At 38.5% G+C, this 25517-nt stretch overlaps 2 protein-coding genes across 6 annotated transcripts in view; one reads left to right on the top strand and one right to left on the bottom strand.

Moving 5' to 3' along the window:
• Positions 1-8143, bottom strand: part of il17rc (interleukin 17 receptor C) — a 14802-nt gene extending 6659 nt beyond the window's left edge. For 2 of the 5 annotated variants that reach the window (XM_016494590.1, XM_016494593.1), the window contains exons 1-10: positions 6874-7462; positions 2708-2930; positions 2577-2632; positions 2453-2489; positions 2164-2264; positions 1225-1339; positions 802-843; positions 436-557; positions 237-293; positions 83-137 (exon numbers count right to left, since the gene is read on the bottom strand). In XM_016494590.1, the coding sequence (XP_016350076.1) occupies positions 83-137; positions 237-293; positions 436-557; positions 802-843; positions 1225-1339; positions 2164-2264; positions 2453-2489; positions 2577-2632; positions 2708-2930; positions 6874-6981 (916 nt within the window). In that variant the 5' untranslated portion in view covers positions 6982-7462. Of the gene's footprint in view, positions 1-82; positions 294-435; positions 558-801; positions 844-1224; positions 1340-2163; positions 2265-2452; positions 2490-2576; positions 2633-2707; positions 2931-6873; positions 7463-8068 lie in introns of those variants that run through there. The other 3 variants (XM_016494588.1, XM_016494587.1, XM_016494589.1) reach the window with 3 other exon arrangements.
• Positions 8144-11584: 3441 nt separating this feature from the next.
• The window catches only part of LOC107694873 (inter-alpha-trypsin inhibitor heavy chain H3-like), a 17484-nt gene continuing 3551 nt past the window's right edge, over positions 11585-25517 (top strand). The window contains 14 exon segments of the mRNA XM_016494585.1: positions 11585-11692; positions 12785-12948; positions 13069-13173; positions 13259-13508; positions 13567-13695; positions 13782-13898; positions 14518-14686; positions 15964-16074; positions 16386-16567; positions 16655-16834; positions 17071-17198; positions 17767-17972; positions 24346-24363; positions 24465-24479. Coding sequence (XP_016350071.1) covers positions 11615-11692; positions 12785-12948; positions 13069-13173; positions 13259-13508; positions 13567-13695; positions 13782-13898; positions 14518-14686; positions 15964-16074; positions 16386-16567; positions 16655-16834; positions 17071-17198; positions 17767-17972; positions 24346-24363; positions 24465-24479 — 1852 coding nt within the window. The 5' untranslated portion in view covers positions 11585-11614.

The raw sequence follows: 25517 nt of genomic DNA, 5'->3' as shown, positions 1-25517 counted from the left end.
TTTTTCATACAATATAATCCTTATCCAGTAAATCACAAACTACTTAAAGTCATGGGGTCTCTGAATATTATTGTTGTTTTACCTGTATTTTTTTCAAAAGGACAGATTTCCGCACGAACTGAAACATTTTTCCATGCCTGAAGCACATGCAAACACACAAGGCAAGTTAAAATAATACTGAGAGAGATTTTAGCAGGCATTGTTTTGAGCGTGTGCATGTTTGAAAAGCACGGTACCTGGAAACACATGCAGTCTGTGATTGATGCCAGTGGAATGTTATTACTTGGCAAGGGCTAAGAGAAGAGAAGGTATGGTAAGTTACCAAAAAATGGTAGCTGATGAAAAGCACAAACTGGTTTGTATAGTCTACTGTTTGTCTGTAATAAGCCTTCAGGCTGTGTTGTATGGACATAAATAATGTGCGAGTTCACTGACCCAGCATCTCCCTTCTCTTCCGCGTTTCATACACAGGGACAGGCGTTCAGAAGCTCCTTCATCCTCATCGACTAACAGCACCTTAACCACACTCCCCTGTATTTCAGTGGAGACCCTGGGACCTAAAAATGAAAATTAAACATGGAGTAAATGAAATTTGCTCATCCACTATGGTCTTTTATCCTACAAACAAAGAAGTCTGTCAAATCTTTTTTTTTTTTAAGTTCTAGTTGAACACAGAAACCGAATCTCTGATCCAAAGAACCTATAACGTAACCTATAATTAAATTTGGGTTTAAATGAGGAAGGCTTTTTTAACATAGATTAAAATGAGATAAATTTAAAATGGAATCAATCTGAACATACCTATGCACTGCTCTATGTCCTTGAGGTGTGATAAGGAACACACTGCCAAGACAAAAAACATTTTAAAACATTTATTTTTTTCTATAAAAACAGTGCACATTGTTGCATTTTGAACAAAACATGCTTACTGACTGGTAAATGAAAGCATCACTAATGTCACTGTCACTACTTTTCATTCATTTTATGCTGAAATATAATGCATTTGCATCTTCCCCTTTTAATCTTTTGGTAAAATATAACATTTAGATTCAACAAGACTAAACTTGTGTGAATGAAAATGGCATAATGACAACAGATAGATCTACTTTTAAATAGAATTAGTGAATGTAAGAGACATACACTTTTAAATACTAATAAGTAAGCTACACTTGTATAGGCTACTGTTGTATATGTGTATCTAGAGTAAGTAAAAACAATAGCTACCTGTTTTTAATGTAGGGAATTCATTTATTTCAACTTCAGGTGACTTAGTGAATGATCGAACAGTGATCTTCATTGTTCTGCCAAAGTCAACATCATTATACTCCACCAGAGTCAGCTGCACCACACAAAGATAAACAATCAAGTCACTAATTTCATTCACACTTACAAGGTTTTTCTTCACCATTACTTCAGTCAGGATTGTCTGGAAACTTTGCATTTTTTCACTGTTTACTTTTAAATTGCCAGACATTCTAGAAATATTTAAATTAAATATAAAATAAAATATTCATGTTAAAAGTTCCAATATTACACTGTCATTACTGATATAAATAATTAAGTGTCATGTTGCTCATTTTTAATTTAGCTTCTTTTTTTTGAGTAAAAAAATGCACAGTTACAGATCAGCTCACATAGATCTTATTTACGAGAGGAAAGTACTGTACCTAACTTCCTGTTCCTGGTCAAAAATTTCCTGCCTTTTAGAAACAGCTCAAAAATCTATCTATCTATCTTTTTTTTGCGTGAGCAGTCAGTAAGTTAGCACATTGTTAAAATAGTCCATGTGACATCAGTGGTTTAACTGCAATTTTATGAAGCTACGAGAATACTTTTTGTGCGCAAAGAAAACAAAAATAACAATTTTATTCAACAATTGCTTCTCTTCCATGTCAGTCTTCGATGCACCTTCACGAGAGTACCACACACGCATGTGGATTCATTCTCTTGGATTTCATCAAAAATATCTTAATTTGTGTTTCAAAGATGAACGAAGGTCTTACGGGTTTGGAACAACATGAGGGTGAGTAATTAATGACAGAATTTTCATTTTTGGGTGAACTATTCCGTTAACTAGCATTTTTGAGAAAAAGAAAATCTTCTCCAGGTCAAAATAGCGAGAAGACAACATGAGGGTTAAATGGACATGGTGGTGACACTCACATTGAGAAGTTTACGGCTTGTGGTAGAAGTCACTGTGAAGTCTAATCTCTTGCACCACTCATACTGCATTTCTGCTGGTTGGTAGCATATTGTAATAGTAGCTATATGGAGAGAAGACAAAGAGGCGAGCTTTATTAATGCACTGCATGACAGACAATGGTGAATCCACTGCTGTCTTTCAGCAAAAGCAAATACAGTTTGAGAAAATCAGTTTGCTTAAGTACATTAGCACTAATAAACAAATGAAGAGCTAAGAAATATTTTGAGTTTTTAAGTTCACTTGGTCTACCTTGATCTAGCTGGCCTTCACAAAGAGAGTATTCTTCCTGTCAAAAAGTATAAGATGTTAAAGGTTTTAATTAAAGATGGAGTTTTTAAAAATACATTTTGTTATGAATATTCAAAACACTTACCCTTTGACCTTCTGATGTGTCGTTTGGCATGGAAACACATCCCGAATCCCAGTCCCCTGAAATTAGAATGTTAGTGTAAACATAAACCATTAGGTCAACAACTGTAATGTGCTGTTACTGTAAGAACTCACCACTGCTCTCCTCTTCATATTGTGATCTCTCAATATCTCTGTCCTCCTCCTCTTTGAGATCTAGAATAATACTCAGCTGGATGTTGATCCACAAACAGGGTTTGCAGTCATTCTTATGACAGCACAGTTTTGGCTTCACGGCCAGAGAACACACATAAACAGAACCACAGACCACATCAAATGGTGTGATAGGATCTGTATTTCTCACCCTGCAGTTTAGAGCCTAAAAACACAAACATACTCCAGGTTACAAACAGACTATCTTAGACACATTTTCGTATTAGCTTTTAAATTAACTTTTTTTTTTCTTCCTTTTTTGGTTTGACATGAATTACGGATGCAAAATTTCTATAAATTCTTAAAACTCTGTTTACCAAAAACGTAACGTTTAGAATAATACTACAAATTCAGTTTTTATTAAATACTGTTTTAGAATTTTTTTTATGGAAAAAAATGTATATCCATACATAGAGGTACCAAACAAAACAATTATTATTTGTATTTCAAAAATATTTGGAATTATTATCAGTCTTTAAAATATATAAAAAGAAAAAAGATGTATTATGTATTCAGGAGAACTCCACTAAAAATTAATTTGAATTAATCCACTAAAAAAAAAATCACTGAAATGCTAGCTTATTAAACGTCAAAAAATTCAGAGAAAAAAAAAAGACATTTTTACAACTTTCTAGAAAATAGCGTTCGTCTAGTGGTACTGTGGGACCAAATCATCGGGAGGAGAAGATCCGACATCTGCGGCAGGAGCTCTGTGTGCTTAGAAAGCAGTTCAAGCAAGCAAAGGAGGAGGATAAAGCTGCACTGGCTGAGCTTCGGAACATCCTAAGGAGTAAGCTCACTACCACCCGTCGAGCTGAGTGGCACAGAAAGTGGAGCAAGGAGAGGGCTCGCAGATGGGCAGAGTTTATCGCAAACCCCTTCGGATTCACCAGGAGACTCCTCGGTCAGAAGCGTAGCGGTCATCTCACCTGTACTCAAGACGAGGCTGATAAACATCTCAGCACCAGTTACTGCGATAGAGCAAGAGACCAGGACCTTGGACCATGCAGCATGTTGAAACCCCCAATGGAACCCTGTGTGGCATTTAACCTCAAGGACCCAACCCTGAGAGAGGTTCAGGAGGTTGTCAAAGCAGCTAGGACAAACTCAGCACCAGGTCCAAGTGGAGTGCCCTACGTGGTTTACAAGAATGGAAAACACTATGGAAAATTATCAAAGTCATCCGGAGGAGGGGGAAAGTGACGCAGCAGTAGAGACATGCAGAGGGTGTCTGGATTCCTAAGGGGAGAACTCAAGTAACATCGAGCAGTTCAGGGTCATCTCACTCCTCAGCGTGGAGGGGAAGACATTTTTCAGTATTGTTGTCCGACGCATGAAGGAGTTCCTCCAGCAGAATGAGTACATTGACACTGCTGTACAGAAAGGTGGTATCCCGAAAGTACCAGGCTGCACTGAGCACACAGAAGTTGTCACCCAGTTAATCCGGGAGACTCGAGAAGGTGACGGTGATCTGGCGGTGCTGTGGCTCGACCTTGCCAATGCTTACGGGTCAATCCCGCACGTTCTGGTGGAAACCTCACTGATCCGACATCCTGTTCTAGATAAGATCAGGGACCTCATTTTGAACTATTATAGCTGCTTTAATTTGAGAGTCACCTCTGGACCAATAACATCTTTAGGCTGGAGAAAGGAATAATCACAGGGTGCAATCTCAGTGATCTTGTTCGCCTTAGCTATGAATATGCTAGTTAAGTCAGCAGAGGTGGAATGCAGAGGCCCACTTACCCGGTCAGGTGTGCGACATCTCCCTTTCAGAGCGTTTATGGACAATCTTATGGTGACCACAACATCCGTACCAGGCTGCAGATGGATCCTCCAAGGCTTTGAACGCCTCATCAGTTGGGCCCGAATGGACTTTAAGCCAGCTAAGTCCCAATCCCTTGTGGTGAGGAAGGGAAACGTAACCGATTAGTTCCATTTCTCCCCTGGAGGAGTGCAAATTCCATCAATCACTGAGAAGCCAGTTAAGAGCCTGGGAAAAGTCTTCAACAGCACACTAAGGGACACAGCCACGCTCCACGAAACTGGAAAAGAGTTGCACGCCTGGATAGCTGCAGTGGACAAGTCAGGGCTGCCAGAGAAGTTCAAAGCCTGGATTTACCAGCATGGCATTCTGCCGCAACTCCTCTGGCCACTGCTGGTTTATGACGTCCCCCTACTATTGTCGAGGGCTTTGAGAGGAAAATCATCCACTCTTTACGTACAGGCGGCTGGGTCTCCCTCGGAGTATCACCAGCATAGCCTTTTACGGAAGGAAGAACAAGCTACAACTCCCCTTCGGTAGCCTATCGGAGGAGTTCATGGTTTCCCGAGCAAGAGAGGTGCTGCTGTACAGAGAATCCACTGACACCAAAGTTTCCTCAGCTGGCATCGAGGTGAGTACGAGGCAGTTGACCAGGCTGAAGCACAGCTGTGGCACAGTGTGCTGGTGGGTACAGTGGCATCAGGACACGCAGGGCTTGGCTGTACCAATAAACCTCGGTAGGACAAGGCTCGGGGAAAGGACAAGTGTCAATTGGTCCAAGAAGAAATCCGAGCAGGGGTGGAGGAAAAACGCATCAGTAGGATGGTGGGATGCGACAACTAGGGGCATGGACTCGATAGGAACAAGCCATGAACCAAAAGATCTTGTGGACTGAGTTGTGGGAAGCAGAGCCATACTGGATCCAGTTCTTTATCCAATCAGTCTACGATGTCCTCTCCAGTCCAACCAACCTCTTCTCCTGGGGCCTGAAAGACACACTTAGGGACACAGCGTGTAATCGCATTTGTTAAGGCTGGAGAGGAACCACCAGGGAGCAGTAACTCAGCAGAGGACTTCTGGCAACAGCTCGAGACTGGCAGCTAAAGGTTGACCTGGGAAGGCAGCTCAGACTCTCGGATACCATCGCCATGACCTCGCTTAGCCCTGACATGGTCCTATTTTCAGAATCATCAAGGCAGGTGGTTCTACTGGAATTGACTGTGCCCTGGGAAGACCGTATGGAAGAGGCGTTTGAATGGAAAAGGACCAAGTACATGGAGTTGAAAGGAGAATGCCGTAATAGGTGATGGAAGACCCGCTGCCTCCCCATTGAGGTTGGATGCCGAGGGTTTGCCGGTCAATCATTGTGCAGGGCCCTTAAGCTCTTGGGAATTAGGGGACTGCACAAGAATAAAGCCATCAAGAACATCATGGATGCCGCTGAGAAGGCATCTAGATGGCTGTGGATCAAAAGTGTGGCTGTGGCGATCCGTGGACTACACAAGCTACTTAAGTCGGGGACTGATCACCCCTGGCTGGGTCACCTGGGCGAGGATGTATGATGTTGAAAGACCCGAAACACCCAATGACCCCAGTTTACATCACTGATGCTGTGTCTAGGGTGCACCTGTAAGGTGTGTGTCAAAATCAATTATGAAAAGATGTTTTGTTCAGTCAAACTGACATTGATCTTTCACATATTGTCTTTGAAAAAATGTCTTAAAATTAAATGTACACTTGTGTGTATTTTGGTACTTGTTACTTGATAATTATATCACTTGAAATCAAACATTAAATTGACTTTTGTTTGTTTATAATGGCATAAACTTACATTTGATACATATTTTTAAACTAATAATAATATTGCATAACTGAATTTAATTTAATTATTATTTTTTTGTTCTATGTGATGTTTTTGTACTAATATAATATAATATAATATAATATAATATAATATAATATAATATAATATAATATAATATAATATAATATAATATAATATAATATAATATAATATAATATAATATAATATAATATAATATAATATAATATAATATAATATAATATAATATAATATAATATAATATAATATAATATAATATAATATAATATAATATAATATAATATAATATAATATAATATAATATAATATAATATAATATAATATAATATAATATAATATAATATAATATAATATAATATAATATAATATAATAATGATGTATATACTTTAGTAATACACTGAGCACTGGACACCTTTGTTTATGAATTTTTCCAAACATATATCACAACTATACAAATAAACAAGTAATAAACAAACATGTTTAATGAATGAACATTCAACCTGAGGACAGATGACGTTGTTTTCTGGGCTGTGTGTGACTCGTTCCAGTGAACACACACTTCCGCTGGCCAATAGGAGCAGTTGGACTATCCACCACGTCAACTTCATTGCGCAACAGTTTCACTCTCGTATCCAAGAGACAATTAATCGAAAACTGGTTAAGAACAAAATCCTGTAGGTTATATCCTTCGCTATGTTGTCTCTATGAGGCTTTAGGAGAACCCAAGATGACCATATTCTGATCGGCTCGGATACACAGTCCAAATCCACCGTCTGGTTCTCCAGTTTCGCCGAGCAGGAAGCGCGAGGGATCGCAGTTACACGGCATACTGTCTCGTCTGTCTGTAAGGAGATAGAAACGATTAGTGTTTTATTTTGAGTCCGCGATTCAAACTCTTAGCTCTTGTAATATCGGATTTGAGCTTCTGGTTCTAAACGTTGGTTGATCTGTGTTCGGTATGAAGTCACCTGGCTTCCAGTATGCCCAGGTGTGTCTGTGTGTATGACAGATTGACAGATAACGTGGGTGTACATGAATCATGTTTGCTGCTCTGCCTGGAATGCCTGGATTTCTGATACATATTAAAGGGCGGCAATGCGTATTCTCATTTATTGTACTGTATGTAAACTTTATTTCCACTCCAGTTCAGAGAACATTCAAGGTAACATTCCCACAATGCTAGCAAAATAACAAAATGCAACATTCCCTCAATGTTTTCTCTAACGTTCAAATGAATACGTTTTTGTTTTAAACATTTAAAAATAAATGTTTAGATGTTCTGAGAATATTCAGAAATAATGTTATAACTTAATGGGAATGTTAACAAAAAACCTTCTTAGAGCATTTTTGTTAACTAGTTGAGTAGGCTACATTAAATCCATTTTTAAATAGTTTTAACTGTTTAAACTACATTTTAAAATATTTTAATTTCTTACCATCCTTATTTGTCATTGACCCTCATTTATTTTTAATTGAGACTACTCTTTAAATAGGCTACTTTCAAGGTCTCTAGTATATAATTGTATTGTATTACTGGATTTCAAAATACATATTGTTGATGATACTGGTTGCTTATGGTAATAAAAATGACAATAAAGATTCGTTTTTATAAATAAATGCTCTTGCTCACACACTCACACATACACACACACACACAACAAATTTACTTTAGCTTTAACAGAAAATGCTACTTACTGCCCAGTGGTATAAATGAGAAGGTGTTTTCGAAGCACTGCAGAGTATGGATTATAAAGCCTCATAAGAGGTTGTTTGTTGCCTTTGACACACATTAATTAAATGAAAGCGTGTGAGTGAACTTTGAGTGTATGAGAGACTCACCCATCCCAGCTGACAATCAAAACACACACTAGCACCAAATGGCTTTATGGAAGAAAACTGCAGTTATTAAGAAGGTGTTTGTGTGCTCATAATTAACAGAGCTGATAGAGAAATATGATCTTGGTTATTTGCAGCGTCATAAAACTGTAACCAGGAAATGGCCAGGTGCAAAGTTCCCTGTCTGGATCATTCTCTGTAGCGAGTGAATATGTTTAGAAGCTCTCTTTCGTGTATCATGGCAACTGGTTATAATAATTCACCTGGAATTAAGAGTTGCTGTTAATAACTGATAGAAACCACCCAAAACAGGGAGTAGCATAGTGAGTTCATCCAGATGCTTCTTTTAAAGATAATAAGGCTCAAGGTTTGCTATGGGATTGTGATCATTAGAAACACCCCAAAAACACCCATCCCTGAAGCTGAATGCATCTAGGGGAGACTGGGGCAAGATGTAACATGATTTTCATGTGTTGTAGGCTACTGTATAAATTAAGTAAAAAGTAGCTAAAAATCCAAATAGGCTGTTTAATTGCAAGTTCCTGTGTGACAACATGCCCCTCTATTACTGTAAATGAATATTACTTGTATTAATAATAATAAATGTTAGTTACAATTTTTTTTAAACAGCATGTGCAACAGCTATTTTGTAATCAAGACTTTAAAGTTTGCACAGAAATTGAGTCCCAAATGTAAATATAGAAATATTTACTAGCATAACGTATTCTTCAGCAAACTTTTTTTCACTATAATGTCCTGCTTAAAGGCAAAACAACATGAAAGAACTTTGATTTATCAGATTGTCAAATTATGTCATTTAATTTGACTGAATCAGCTTGACTGTATTTGATTACACCAATAAACGTAAGTTGGTGGACATTAAATAAAGAACATGTATATTTTGTGTGCTTGTTCTAGAAATGTCTAATGGCTAGATGGGTCTTTCTTGAACACGCCCAAAAAGAAATCTGAATAAACAAGTTGGTTAGCATTCTTTCGCTTCTTTTAGCTCTACTTTGAAAAAAAAGGTAGAGGGATTTCTCAGACCTGCCCAGTCACATTCATTAAATGCTTTTGTCTTCTTCAAAGAGCTCATTTGATGCTTTTAACATAACAGTGGTGCCTTAAATAGACTGCAGTATATGGTTTATGTGTTTTTTGTGAAATCATTAAAAATTATCTTTTTATTTTCTGTAAGAAGAACATTGAGGGGATATTTACTGATGATTTTGTTACAGGCAGAGGTTTTTTTTTTTTGTTCTTGTTCTTTTTTTAATAATTGTTTACAACATTTATTAAACATTATAACATTATACAACATTATTCAGCAACCATAACACTACATCTTAACATTTAGAGCATATACATTTTTACAGTTGGATTATATTGCTACTACAAAAATATACTTAAACTCAAATTGCTTTTTTGTGCAGTCAGGAGGCATTTGACCTGAGTATATTAACAGTGAAGTCACTAAGCGCCCCCTGTAGACAGTATTATATGATACAATCCAACATTCAGCACTGGAAAGCTTGATATTTGTAATATTCTTTACAAAACCTCAATTTTTTGAGGCCCAAACTGAGCAAAAATTTGCAGTTTTGTACTGTTACTAATCGGCAATTTGTATGGCCAAAATGTCGGATAAAATTATGATAGCTTAATGTAAATATGTGAGCTCTTATAACAGTATAGCAGACAACTTAAACATAAAAATGCATATGAATATAAAAATCCACATGAATATCAGTTGTCACTCTATGTCTCCTAATAAAACATCTTAGTAAGCTGATATTTTAATACTACGTTTTTATGATCAAAGCTCTGTAGTTTCAAAACATATAATGCAATGCAATACAATGATGACTGAGTGATGAACAAATAAACAATCCTTGATGATTTTTACTATTATTAACTATATGGCTCCGCGTTATCGTCCGGGCAGAACATGTGACTTTGCTGCAGCCTGAAATTGAACTGCTGGTTTTGTCTGGTCAGAGGAGAACTGGCCCCCCGACTGAGCCTGGTTTCTCCCAAGGTTTTTTCTCCATTCTGTCACCGATGGAGTTTTGGTTCCTTGCCGCTGTCGCCTCTGGCTTGCTTAGTTGGGGACACTTCATTTCCAGCGATATCGTTGACTTGATTGCAAAGATACTATTTAAACTGAACTGAGCTGGATGATGACATCACTGAATTCAATGATGAACTGTCTTTAACTGAAAAATTAGTGTTTACTATTGTCATTTTGCATTATTGACACACTATTTTCCTAATTAATGCTGTTCAGTTGCTTTGACACAATCTGTATTGTTAAAAGCGCTATATAAATAAAGGTGACTTGACTTGACTTTAACATGATTTTTCTAATAAATGATGTATGGATAAACAAGTAAACCTAAGTTGCTTCAGTCCTATAAGTGATCATCTTGAAATATTACTAACAATATAAAAGTTATTCTCACGTTTACTTTATAAGAATCATTAAGGATTTCACAGCAAAAAGACTGTACCACAACCTGAAAGGGGGACATTTTTATAATTAGAATAAAAGGTGTTTTACTTGCAAAAATTTCATCATGTTGATAATTTAGAGGCCTTGTAAAATTGCATATTAAATATGATACAGTAGGCTTTATATAGGGTTAAGGAAGTCTGTTGTCTGTGAAAGCCTCCCTATGTCCCTATTAAGAACACTGAATAGAATAGCACAAAAATAAAACAGAATGAATTGCATAATATCATAGTTTATATAAATAGAGATACCATGCCAGAAAGTGCTCAATAATAGTGAATGCCTGTACAGAGTGCCACATTGCATAACTCCTCATTTGGGATAGACATAATAATGCAGCACTGTCTGTTTGCACAAAGCAAAACTTGAGCTCAAAGCTGGTTATGTATTTATCCTCGACGACCTCTCAGATGACACTCTATTCAAAAGTGAAGTTAAAAAAATGTGTTTTTCTAAAATATGCTATTGTGGAATTCTTAAAAAAGTTAAAAGCAAAATATATTAAACACATACATCTAAAAAAAATGCTTTTACTTATGTATTCACAATAACTGAGGTCCATTTATTATGGGAAAATTCAAAATACTTGAAAATTCTGAAACTGGGAAACATTAAGACTTAATTAACATTAAGCTTATCAAATGCTGATAGAAGTAAGAACTCACAAAAATACAAGCACAGCATCTATAATCTTAAAAAGAAAAAGCACAATGTATACACTAAGTGCTTCATATACTGTACTTCTTATTTTTTTTTTTTAAGTTTATGTTTATGCTTTTATGTGAGGTTCAAGTTTACAAAAAGGGGGAGGTTTCTTTATCCGGTCAATAATAGCCAATAGCACGAATTGGACATGAGCTTAAAGGCTGTGTGGTCTGTTTGCTGTGCAGGTCATGATGGATCGAGCAGCTCTCCGGCTGATTCTCTTGGGTGTTTTTCTCATCTCAGCCTCTTCAGGTGTTGTTAAGAAGGTGAGGGCCAAATAACATATCAGTCAATGTGTTTAGGGTACAAAATCAGATAGAGGCAAAGTTTCTTAGGTTTACTTGATTATCATTCATCATTTGTTGAAAAAAAAATCATGTTAAAATGTACGTATAAAATACAACAGGCTTTTGAGGTATGTTTATTGGTTCATCTCTTAATCATCATTGTATTGCATCGCATTATATATTTTGCCCACAACTGAAACTACAGGATTTTGATAATGAAACTAAGCATTTCAATATCATCTTAAGACATAGCCTATAATTGAAAGATATAGCATGATAACTGGCATTATATGTATTTTATATAAGAAGTCTGCTGTACTGTTATAAAAATCTCAATCAGATAAAAATCAGAACTTCATCTTACTTCTTGGCCAGATAAACATCTTCATCTGAGCCAATACAATTTAGGTATTTTCTGTCAATTATGCTTGTGTTCATATGTGTGTGATATTTTACTCCTTGTTCAGTTAACAAAAAATAATAAATAAATAAATAAATATTCAAAGTAAAAGCTTTTTGGTTTCTCTGTTGATACAGAACCACTGTTGACTGAACGCTATTAGACTCTACTAAACTATCTATTTCTCAATAGTTTACACTGAGAGGTAGTCGAATTTGTCTTTTAGTCCAAAGGCCTTTTCTCCGTGTTTACGAGCAGTAAATATTTAAACAATCCCACACGAAAAGTGTGCACAATTCAATGAGCCGTTCACAAATAACACGCTTTTGTGTTCCACTACGCTGCTTTTTAATTGTTTTCCATGTACAGTAAATATGCACGGTACGGCATACGGCATCTTTGAGCTGCATCTCGCGCATGCGCTTTAAGACGCTCTATCAAGTTCAAATCAGTGAATCGATTGTTTTTACCCGTTCCTCAGCGTTGTGTGAACGTGTGTGAACGGCTGCTTACGCTCAGTTAAGTTAAAATGATAACCTCCTGGTTTCAGTTAAAATTAGTCATTAATATAGTCAAAATTAGACTAACAGTTGGGTTAGTCCATATTTGACCCAACATTGCGTTGAAACAACCCAGCATTTTTTAGAGTGTACCTTCTGGTGTCTCAACAGAAACAAAATGTGGATATATACAGCTTCTACATTAACTCCACGGTCACCAGTCGCTACGCCACAACAGTCATCACAAGCCGTGTTGCGAACACACTGAATGAATCTCAAGAGATCCAGTTCGAGGTCAAGATTCCCAAGAATGCCTTCATCAGCAAATTCAGAATGTAGGGAAATTCAGTACTCTTAATTACAAATGTTCTGAGCGTGTCTGCAAGCTCGTTTGAAGACATCTATAGCTAACAAATTCACTTTTAAGTCAGTTTAGTCTTTTAATTTCTCCATAGGGTTATAGAGGGAAAAACATATGATGGAGTTGTGAAGGAAAAAGAGGAAGCTCAGCAGCAATACAGTCAAGCAGTATCTCGAGGTCAAAGTGCTGGACTGGTCAAGTACTGGAATTTTTTTTTAATTAGGTCCATAAAATATGTATTTGTAGTATGTGTAGTAATATGCTGGGATTTGTTTACATTTCAGATCTGTTGGAAGGACTTTAGAGGACTTTAAAACCTCAGTGACAGTGGCTGCTTTTAGTAAAGTGACGTTTGAGTTGACCTACGAGAAACTGTTAAAGCGGCGCCTCGGCAAATATGAGCTACTCATCAATGCCCAACTGATGCAGCCTGTGGCTGACTTCAAGGTTAATGGAAGAAATGAATAGGACCAGGGCCGTGCACAGACCTTTTGAGGGGCATGTGCTGAAACTGAAAAAGGGCACAGCTTAGATGTTCTCAATATGCTCATACACTTAAATAGTTACCAGATGAACAAACTGATCATTTCAGGCATGGGTGTCCTTCTACCCCACTCGAGATCAACAGACCAAGTGTAAAAGCTGTGGAGAAAATGGGTTGAATGGTGACCTGCTCATAACATACGATGTGGAGAGACGAAATCCCAAAGGAGAAGTCATGGTACATTTTAAATAACATGCTTTAAAAAAGTAAAATAGACAAAAACAGAAAAATTTTGAAAGACTGGAATTTTTCTGTTCTCTCAGGTATCAAATGGCTATTTCGTCCACTACTTTGCCCCCTCTGATGTTCCACGTATTTCCAAAAATGTGGTGTTTATCATTGATCGGAGTGGTTCTATGAGCGGCAGAAAAATAGAACAGGTAAAAAATTTAATTGGATACTGGCAGGGCTCTACAGTGCGACCATTTCAGTCGCATTTGCGACTGAAAACTACTGCGTGCGACTATAAACATTTTTTTAGGAGCACCAGTGCGACTGACCAGATCATCATCATACTTGTGATTGCGCTCAGGGGAGCTTCAAATGTTTCTACGTGTTTTTGCAGCGTTGAGTAATGTATCACAGACATATCTCACGAATCCTTTCATAAGCAAAGTGAGAGATTCATTGCGCAGTGTAGAGAGCTTCGTTGATTATAGATGTGAGATCAATAAAGTTAGAGGAGTCAAATATCACCTCGTAATGGGAAGGCTACTTTTTGATAACATTTTGGATAATTGTTTAGACGGTGCTCCTAACATTTTGAACGTGCTCCTACATTTTTTAAGTTAGGAGCACAAGTGCTCCTAAAAAGAAAAGTAAGCGTAGAGCCCTGACTGGTGGATGGTCAAAGTCTTGTAGAAGATTTCTTCTGATTTCCTCTACTGAAATCAGTTTGGTGTTGTTCTAAATTAGTAACAAACTGTCCATGTCTGTTAAATGTGAGTATGCAGTCTTAATGAAGAAAGAATAACTTTCAGATGTGCTGTCATTCTTTAGACTCGATTGGCACTGCTAAGGATTTTGAGTGATCTTGATGAAGATGACCACTTTGGATTGATCACCTTTGACAGTGAAGTTAACTTATGGAAGCGTGAGCTCCTCAAAGCTACTGAGGCAAATCTGAAGAATGCGAAATCTTTCGTGAATGAGATCACAGATAGAGGAGGTGAGTTACAGCACTAATGCTACATAAGGAGTAAAAAAGTTGTACCTCACAGTGACAACTATGTTTGGTCTTCCTTTAGCCACGGACATAAATGCTGCAGTTCTAGCAGGAGTGGACATGATCAATCGACATCCACGAGAAGTCACAGCTCAGCCGCTGCGCATCTCCATTCAAACACAGCGGTGTCTCGTTTATGAATGAACTGCGTTTTTAAACAAATCTTGTGAGTCAGTGATTCATGATTACCCATTCATAAAGACAGTCACTTGATTCATTCCTGAATGAATCAGCCGTTCGAATGAATCAATTGAATGAATGATTCAGTGATAAAAATCAGTGACTTACCGCCACCTGCTGGCAGTTTGTTTCATTTTAAAAGTATCTTTTCAGTTATTTAAATCATTTAATATTTCTATATTCAAAATTTTATATTTAAAACATTCATATCATCATGAATTTATGGATTTAATTGCACTCATTCCACTTCTGAGCCTCATTAAATGTCTGAAAGTACACCAAGCCACTTTTGTGTTCTGGGCCACCTCTACAAATTAATTTTGTTAATACTGATTTCATTTGATTGGTAACTTATATTTCTTATTCTACTTGTTCTTATTCTGTCGTTTTAATTGCAATTTTTAAAAAGCTTATAATATATATATTTTTTATTAAGAATTTGACAAAAGATGACATACTTTTAATAAAGTTAGAGGAGTCAAATATCACCTCGTAATGGGAAGGCTACTTTTTGATAACATTTTGGATAATTGTTTAGAAGGTGCTCCTAAAATTTTGAACGTGCTCCTACATTTTTTAAGTTAGGAGCACAAGTGCTCCTAAAAAGAAAAGTAAGCGTAGAGCCCTGACTGGTGGATGGTCAAAGTCTTGTAGAAGATTTCTTCTGATTTCCTCTACTGAAATCAGTTTGGTGTTGTTCTAAATTAGTAACAAACTGTCCATGTCTGTTAAATGTGAGTATGCAGTCTTAATGAAGAAAGAATAACTTTCAGATGTGCTGTCATTCTTTAGACTCGATTGGCACTGCTAAGGATTTTGAGTGATCTTGATGAAGATGACCACTTTGGATTGATCACCTTTGACAGTGAAGTTAACTTATGGAAGCGTGAGCTCCTCAAAGCTACTGAGGCAAATCTGAAGAATGCGAAATCTTTCGTGAATGAGATCACAGATAGAGGAGGTGAGTTACAGCACTAATGCTACATAAGGAGTAAAAAAGTTGTACCTCACAGTGACAACTATGTTTGGTCTTCCTTTAGCCACGGACATAAATGCTGCAGTTCTAGCAGGAGTGGACATGATCAATCGACATCCACGAGAGGGAACAGCCTCCATCCTGATCCTGCTGACTGACGGAGATCCCACTTCAGGCACAGAAACACTGACAAACACAAGCTAAACGGGGTTTTATCATGTTTATTCAGTCAGCCATGCTTCATCAATACAACATTTTAATTGCCATCCTATAATATTCAGGGTTTATTAGCAGACCTGTTTATAAAGGGTTTTAGACCTAATTGAAATAATTGTAGGACCAATGGATTATTATCATGACCAATTCGTTTTTTTCAGTCTTTTTCAGTATGAGAGAAAGACAATAAGAAATATGAAAGTGCCTAAAAAGTATCCATTGCTGATCGCTCAAATAACTCAAAAACATCAAATTATGATTTTTAAACAGGTCTGACCAACATAGAGAAGATAATGGCCAATGTGAAAAAGGCCATTGGGACAAAGTTTCCCCTCTATTGCCTTGGTTTTGGATATGATGTTAACTTTGAGTTCCTGACAAAGATGTCACTGGAAAATGGTGGAGTTGCTTGCAGGATTTATGAAGATTCAGACGCTGATCTACAGCTGCAGGTGAACTACAGATGATCAGCTGAGAATTCATCTTTAATGCTGAACGGTTCTGTCTTTGAGCACATTTAAAGTTAGTTTTATTTTTAGGGCTTCTATGAAGAAGTTGCCGTCCCTCTCCTCACTGATATTCAACTTAAATACCCAGTAGGGACAAACCTTACCAAGACCAGCTTTAGCTTGTACTTCAATGGCTCTGAGATTGTGGTGTCAGGACAAATCACAGACAACAGTGTGGAGAGTTTCACCACTGAAGTCATCGCAGTATCAGTAAGATCTTCACTCTATGTTTATCAAATTGGACTAGGGGAGGGATTGTGTGGGCAGGTATTTTTAATTTTCAGCAGTCCAAATCAGTATATTTGATATTACAATCATTGATGGCCAGTTGTTTATAATAGAGTTTATAATAATGACCACTTTGTTTTGAAAGAAAGTTCTTGGCGAAAGTGGTACTGACAGCATTCCTAATAAAAATATTCATTAGTGTTATTATTTCCGTGTAGAAAGGCAGTAATGTGACATATCAGGACACTACAATGACAAAAGACCACAGTGATGTCCCACCTGAGAATGAAGATTTCATGCAGAGATTGTGGGCCTACCTTACAGTGAAGCAGCTTCTGGAGAGACAGTAAGTTTATGCATTTGGGTCTATAAATGTTTACACACACACAGACATGCACACACTCACGCACACACACACACACACACACACACACACATATATATACAGTATATATATATATATATGTATATTAGTGCTGTCAAACGGTATATAATATTATAAATAAATATATTTAATATATAAACAACCTATTTTTCTGAAGTATATACATGAATGTGTGTGTATTTATATATAAATACTGTAATAAATATACATAGCACACATACATATATTATGTAAACAATAATATAATATAATCGTGATTAATCGTTTGACAGTGAGGAAAAAAAATTAACTTAAATGATTTTAGCAAATGGCTGCAATATAACAAAGAGTGAAAAATTTAAGGGGGTCTGAATACTTTCCGTACCCACTGTATATATACTGTATATAGCTATTCTCAAGATCAAATCAGTATCAAAAGTGTATATGCCTGGAAGAAGGAACAATTCCATACAAAAGGAATCAAATTTAGAGGCAAACTAATGGCAAACCTCATATGTCTGTGTGTCTTCTCTCATTATTTCTGTCTCAGGGTGCTTCTTAAAGGACAGGAGAAAGAGGATGAAAAAAAAGAAGCTCTCAAACTCTTCATGAAATACCAGTTTGTCACTCACCTCACCTCTATGGTTGTCACTAAGCCGCAGGAAGGTGACGTGGAAGTAGCCAACAAACCCAAAGAGGGAGAAAGGGGAGAAAAGGGAGAAAGGGGACATGTTTATTTGGATTATTTTGACTCGGGTATGTCAAAATATTTTTATTTTTTAATGAATTGAAATAGCTTTTATTTAATTGATTAGTGTTTTTTAGTAGTATGTAAAATGTACAAATGCATGTTAAATAGTAAAGGGCGTTGTTAGGCACAATGCTTAGCACATCCCCATTAGTTGTGAATTTACTGATTTAAAAAAATTATAAAAGGTTATTAAGGACATTTATTAAGGATTTATCTAAAAATATTTTAATTAAGTGCCATACTGTTAGTAGAAGATACAGCTTCTGACATAGAGCAATACAATAAATGTTGCACAGGTGTTTTTAGCTTGACTGAAATGTTGCCGATTTGTGGGAGTGCATAACAAATTTAAGTTATTCAACAGTATTTTCAGGGGGGTTTTTTTGCTTTGTTTTGCTTTGTTTTTTTCTACTTGCATTTGGTCTCAGAATCATATTGCTCCCCTTCAGGAACTCGAGCTGTGTCGAAACACTTTGGGAACGCCTTTCAGCATGACCACGCTCTGAATCACGTGTGTAATCAGTCCAATGGATGGGAGAGATGTCACGGGCGTGGTGACGTAGAGACCAAGAAGCTTAAAAGCACGTGCGGTGGATACAGCGGCAGCTTCTGTCATTCAGCAAGCGCTCTGTGGTGTGTCAGTCTGAAACTCTGTTTGTCTGTCTTATTTACTGTTGTTTGTCTACCATCGAGTTCACAAGCATGCCTAAGGCCAAAGACAAACATAAGGGCGAGAGCAGGCAGCATTATAGGCTGTGTGTTCCTCCCTGCCCGCACTACATTACGGGTGGGGATACACACAGTCTGTGTGTTGACTGCTTGGTAGCGAAGCATGCGGAGTCTCGAGGGAGCTCGAGGGAGCTGACTGCCCGCATTGCGAGCGTTTGTCGATCCGTACGCTTTGGAAGGCTCTATTTGAGGAAGGAGCCTTCGCCAGCGTTCCTCGCGGCACTGTCCCCGTTTCTGCTGAGGCAGAGCGGCGGTTGCGGTTGTGGGGTTCGCAAATGGATCTGATGGAGGGAATGGAAACAAGCGAGTCCCTTTCTTCTTCCTCACCCACCAGATTCAGCGCTCTCTCTCAGGGATCGGAAGCCCGCATTGCAGTTTCTTCCCCCCCGGGGAGAGGGCTCAACACTTCGCCTGTCTTCCTCCGAGGAGGTTGATGTCGAGAACGTTGATGAGGCTGGGGACTCACCCCCTCATTCTCCCCAGTATGACGAGCTTCTGGAGGTGGTTACTCACGCTGTGGCCAAGTTGAATGAAGTCGAGTGGCCCGCCAAGAAACAGACCGAACCACCAAAAAGCAAATTCGATGAATTTGAAAAGCAAATCCGCCACCTCCACGCTGGGGCCTCCCGTTTTTCCCCGACCTCCACACCGAGGTGTTGAAGTTGTGGGCGAAGTCTTTCTCGGCCTGGATATTCAGTCCCTCGTCCAGCCACTATGCCAATGTGGTGGGGCTGAATGATCGCGGTTACAGGGCGATGCCTCGGGAGCTATCTGTCTCCTGGCACGGCATCATCCCTGAAGGCCCCGGCATTGCCCTTCAAGCCGCTGCGGACCACCTCAGCGCTGGTGGGCAAAGGGTACATGTCAGCCCTGATTTCAGTGTTCCATGGCTTCTGAGGGCAGGCCCCTCTGGGGAAGAGTAATGTAAACCTCATCATACGGTGCCCGTCTCTCCTCAGTGCCCTCAGGAGATCGGTCTGTCAACCCTGCCACCTCCGGTGCTTCAGGGCACAGCGGGCTCCAGCAAGCGCTTCTCTCAGTCTCCGCCCGGGAACGTAGCGGTAATGGGAGGCTCGCTACCTCCACAGAGGTCTCTAGAGCAGCTAGAACGTCCGTCCCCTGCCAGTCCTCCGCTTTAGGGCACCAAGCTAACCGCTCTAATAACACCAAAGGTCAGTCTCGAGAGACTGATTCCCTTAGTAGACTATTTGGCAGCGTGGAAGCGTCTGCCAAATGTGTCTCAATGGGTCCTGCACACTGTAGAAAAAGGCTACTGCATTCAGTTTGGTTCTTCTCCGCCTCGTTTTAACGGGGTGATTCCCACTCTGGTGGGCCCTGAGCAGGCTCTGGTAATGGAACAAGAAGTAAACACTCTCTTGAGGAAGGAGGCCATCGAGGTGGTCCCACCTCTCGACAGAGAGTCCGAGTTCTACAGCTGGTACTTCATCGTTCCAAAGAAGGACGGAGGGTTGCGTCCCATTTTAGATCTGCATCAGTTGAACCGCTCAGTAATGCGACTGAAGTTCAGGATGCTCACACTCAAACAAGCCGTGTCTCAGATCATGTCCGAGGACTGGTTCGTCACAATCGATCTAAAAGACGCATACTTCCATGTCTCCATCCTTCCCCAACACAGGAAGTTCCTGAGGTTTGCTTTCAGGGGCGAAGCTTACCAATATCGAGTTCTTCCTTTCGGCCTAGCACTCTCACCCCACACTTTCACAAAGTGTGTGGATGCTGCTCTAGCTCCACTGCGACTACAGGGCAACCGCATACTAAATTATATAGATGATTGGTTGATTCTAGCTCAATCAGAGCAGACGGTGGTTCAACATCGAGATGTCGTTCTCGCCCATATGGGAAAGTTGGGGTTAAGAGTAAACGCCAAGAAAAGTGTGCTTTCTCCATTACAGAGGACCACTTATCTGGGCGTGGTGTGGGATTCGACCATGATGAAGGCACATCTGTTTCCTGCTCGGATCGAGTCAATCCTCACTGCAGTCGTGAGAGTGGGAGAAGGCCGGTCACTCACTGTCAAGCAGTTTCAAAAACTGCTGGGTCTGATGGCAGCTGCGTTCAATGTGATACCTTTTGGCCTGCTGTACATGAGACCCCTACAGTGGTGGCTCAAGACCAAGGGGTTTTCCCCGAGGGGAAATCCACTTCCCATGATCAAGGTCATGCTGCGATGCTTTCGTGCCTTAGACATGTGGAGGAATCCTTGCTTCTTGTCACAGGGCCCGGTGCTGGGAGCTCCTTGTCGATGCATAACGCTAACGACGGATGCATCCCTCACTGGTTGGGGAGCGGCCATGAGTGGCCTCCCAGCCCGCAGACTGTGGAGCGCTGTGGCTCTCCATGGTACATTCCCATCAGGAGGGATCTCCTCTCACAGGCGGGGGGGCACCATCCCGGAGTTGTGGAAGCTTTGGGTGTGGCCCCTGAGGGGGCACAACTCATAGCCTCTCAACTGAGGTTGTTGAGACCATCCTCCAATCCAGAGCTCTCTTCACTAGGAAACTGTACGCCTTGAAGTGGAAGCTTTTCACTTCTTGGTGCGGAGACCGCTAGCTCGACTCTGTTAACTGCCCGGTTGGTTCAGTGCTGGAGTTCCTGCAGACCCGTTTCTCTGAAGGGTTGACCCACTCCACCTTGGAAGTCTACGTAGCGGCCATAGCGGCCTACCACGCCCCTCTTGGTGGTCAGTCTGTGGGCAGAAACCCCCTAGTTACACATTTCCTCCGCGGTGCACTGAGGCCTCCGGTATGATCTTGTGTCCCACAGTGGGATTTGGCTGTGGTGCGAGAGGCTCCCTGTAAACCTCCTTTCGAGCCTATTGAAGGGATTTCTGATCGCTTTCTCACTATCTCCTCTATCAAGACGTTGGCCCCCTCTTATTTAGACTTTGGGTCCGGCTTGGCGAGCATGGCTTGGCGACCTTCTCCACAGAGCTGCCCTGTGGAGAAGGTCGGACCAACTGCTAGTGTGCTATGGTTCCCCTAAGAAGGGTCTCATTCCACTAGAAGTGTGGTGGCCTCCAAGGCCGTCCTGTCAGGTGTTTCTATGCAGGACATCTGCAACGCTGCGGGCTGGTCCATGCCGCTCACCTTTGTGAGGTTCTATGACCTCGATATTCATGCCACTCCCAGCTCCTCTGTTCTCTCGCCTTAGTTGTGCTCTTCCACACTAGGCAGGTATTTGAAAGTCTGGCGGCGTGGGCATACTCGTTTCCAAAGCGTTTCGACGCAGCTCGAGTTCCTGAAGGGGAACGTCTCTAGGTTACGCATGTAATCATGGTTCCCCAAGGGAACGAGATGCTGCGTCTCATTGCCATACGTCCAGCATCCCTGCGAGCGCTTCCCTCATTCTACCAGAAGCTGCCACTATATCCACCGTACATGCTTTTAAGCTTCCTGGTCTTCACGTCACCCTGCCCGTGACGTCTCGCCCATCCATTGGACTGATTACACACGTGATTCAGAGTGTGGTCATGCTGAAGGCATTCCCAAAGTGTTTTGACACAGCGTCTTGTTCCCTCTGTGAACCATGGTTACATGCGTAACCTAGAGACAACCACCCATATGTCCTTATAGGCTACAAAATCATGATAATAATTTGGTTTATTATTGGCTTTCAATGATAAACAATGTTCCCTCTTTGATTGAATTCTAGTAAAAGCAAAAGAATTGCAATGCTCTGGCAAACCGCTATAGAGTTGATATCGCTATAGAGTTAGAGCCGGTCAATGCGGTTGACAAGTTTCATAGAAAGAAAATGGTGTGCGCCAAATGAGTCGCTGTGGAAACCGAATACTTCAATGGTTGCGGATGAAATAGCTCAACACGAGAGACAACTCAAACGCAATGACATGTGAAATAAAACGTCATCATGTATTAAAGAAGAGTGGCTTGATTAAGTGCTGGAAATAGCGGATGATGGGCACAGAACGGTAACAATTTACAGTCACACATTTATAGTCACACACAGGTGTTTTGTGCAAACTGTACTTCACAGAGGTGTTTAGATAGCTATATAAGAATTCACGTTCACAGTTTTTTAAATATATATATATATATATATATATATATATATAACTTGCAGATCTCAGTTTAAGTTGTGCTTCAGTTTGTTTTCTGTTCTATTCTATTCTATTCTGTTCTATTCTATTCTATCAGTTTAAATGCTTCAGTTTGTTTTGATATTATAGCATATTATATTATGTTAGGCATATATTATAAACCTAATAAATAATTGACCCTCATCAAGGCTGTATTTATTTCATCAAAAATACAGAATATATATATATATATATATATATAATTGGTTACTAATATTGGTTTCCTATTTTAATACCTATACTTAAAATATAATTTATTCCTGTGAAGCAAAGCTGAATTTTAAGCATCATTACTACAGTCTTCAGTGTCACATTATCCTTCAGAAATCATTCTAATATGTTGATTTACAACAGTGAAACTGTGTGCTGCTTAATATTTTTTTTTGGAACCTGTGATACTTTTTTATTTGATTAATAAAACATTAAAAAGAACAGCATTTATTCAAAATAGACATCTTTTCTAACAATATAAGTGTTTACTATCAATTTTGTCCATTTAACACATACTTGCTGAATAAAAGTATTAATTTCTTTAAAAAAAAGAAAGAAAGATTTTTAGATTTTTAAAGAAATTTACTGACCCCCAAACTTTTGAATAGTAGTGTATATTGTAACACAAAATTTCTATTTATTAAGTGCTGGAAATAGCGGATGATGGGCACAGAACGGTAACAATTTACAGTCACACATTTATAGTCACACACAGGTGTTTTGTGCAAACTGTACTTCACAGAGGTGTTTAGATAGCTATATAAGAATTCACGTTCACAGTTTTTTAAATATATATTTTTTTTAAATAAAAAATATCACAGGTCCCAAAAAATATTAAGCAGCACAACAGTTTCAACACTGATAATAATTCAGCATATTAGAATGATTTCTGAAGGATCATGTGACACTGAAAACTGGAGTAATGATGCTGAAAATTCAGCTTTGCTTCACATAAATAAATTATATTTTAAAGTATATTAAAATAGAAAACTTTTATTTTAAATTGCAATAATATTTCAATATTATTTTTTATTTTGTGAAATAATATTTAGTATTTTTTATCAAATAGATACAGCCTTGATGAACATAAGAAACTTCTTTAAACTTTACTTATCCCAAACTTTTGAACGGCAGTGTATTATATTGTAAAAAAAAAAAAACATCCTTTAGGTACATCAAGGGTCAAATCAAATATAAATAGCACATTCAAGTTAAAAGTTACACACTTGTTTGTGTGCGCAGTGCAGGGTATAAAGAATGTTTTTGCTCTGGTGCCCGAAATGTCCGCCCAAAGAAAAAAAATGAGAGGGAACAGTGATGATAAAGACTCCCTTATTTTGTTGAGAATGTTTACTGCATGTTTTAATGAATAATTGTAGCAAGCTTTTTTAGTAAAGGTGATGTGTGTAATTTTTTGTGTAAGCTTTATGAATATGAAAATGCATTTGTATGTGTAAAGTGGTCAGAAATGTAAACATCCCTTGTCTTAAATGTTCTAAATATATGCAAGATATATGCATGTCTTTGTTTTCATATTTCAGCATTACAAGGGCACAACAGTAAGCCAAATTAATTTTTTACCTTTATCGAAATTGATAAATGTAATAGTTCTTAATTAATAATTTTTTTTTAATTTATGTTTTTTTTTTTCACATCACAGGTGCAGGGGATTATGGTATGTCAAAATATTTTTTCTTATTTATTGATGTGAAATAGTTTAGTAGCTTTTATTTAACTGATTAGTGTTTTTTAGTATGTAAAATGTAAAAATAGATATTGAACGCTAAAGGGCATTGTTGGGTACAACACACAGCACAACCCCTTAATTGTAACCTTATTGATTTTATATAAAAAAAGGTTATTAAGGATATATATATATATACATATATATATATATATATATATATATTAGTGCTGGGCAACGATTAAAATTTTTAATCGTGATGAATCACAGACAATCATGCGTTTAATCGCAAATAAAAATTTTAATTGTATAGTATACGACATGCCCATTATTTTTAAGATTTTCTCCTAAATCTGTAAGTTATGAGCAACTTTTAGCCTTAAGATGTTTTGTGAATACGGGCCCTGAAATCTGATTTGACTAATCAGTTGATGATTTGACAAATGTGACCCTGGACCACAAAACCAGTCATAAGGGTACATTTTTTGAAATTGAGATTTATACATCGTCTGAAAGCTGAATACATAAGCTTTGCATTGATGTATGGTTTTTTAGGATAGGACAATATTTGGACGAGATACAACTATTTGAAAATCTGGAATCTGAGGGTGCAAAAAAACCCAAATATTGAGAAAATCGCCTTTAAAGTTGTCCGAATGAAGTCCTTAGCAAAGCATATTACTAATCAAAAATTAAGTTTTGATATATTTACGGAAGGGAATGTACAAAATATCTTCATGGAACATTATCTTTACTTAATATCCTATTTTGGCATAAAAGAAAAATTGATCAATTTGACCCATACAATGTATTTTTGGCTTTTGCTACAAATATAGCCATGCTACTTATGACTTGTTTTGTGCTCCAGGGTCACAAATCTCCATTTTCTGGAATAATAATTGCATAAAAAATTGAAACTATTTGAGTCATGTTCACAACGTGTTCACAACCCCTGAGTTGTAACCATAGACTGTATAAAAACATGGACGTAGTGTCCGTGACGTCACCCGTAGGTTTCTGAAGAGTGGT

This window comes from Sinocyclocheilus anshuiensis, unplaced genomic scaffold (genome assembly GCF_001515605.1).
Source record: "Sinocyclocheilus anshuiensis isolate Anshui unplaced genomic scaffold, SAMN03320099.WGS_v1.1 scaffold294, whole genome shotgun sequence".
Classification (NCBI taxonomy): Eukaryota; Metazoa; Chordata; class Actinopteri; order Cypriniformes; family Cyprinidae; genus Sinocyclocheilus; species Sinocyclocheilus anshuiensis.
Note: the sequence above shows the minus strand (reverse complement) of the source record. Positions and strands in the feature narration are given on the sequence as shown.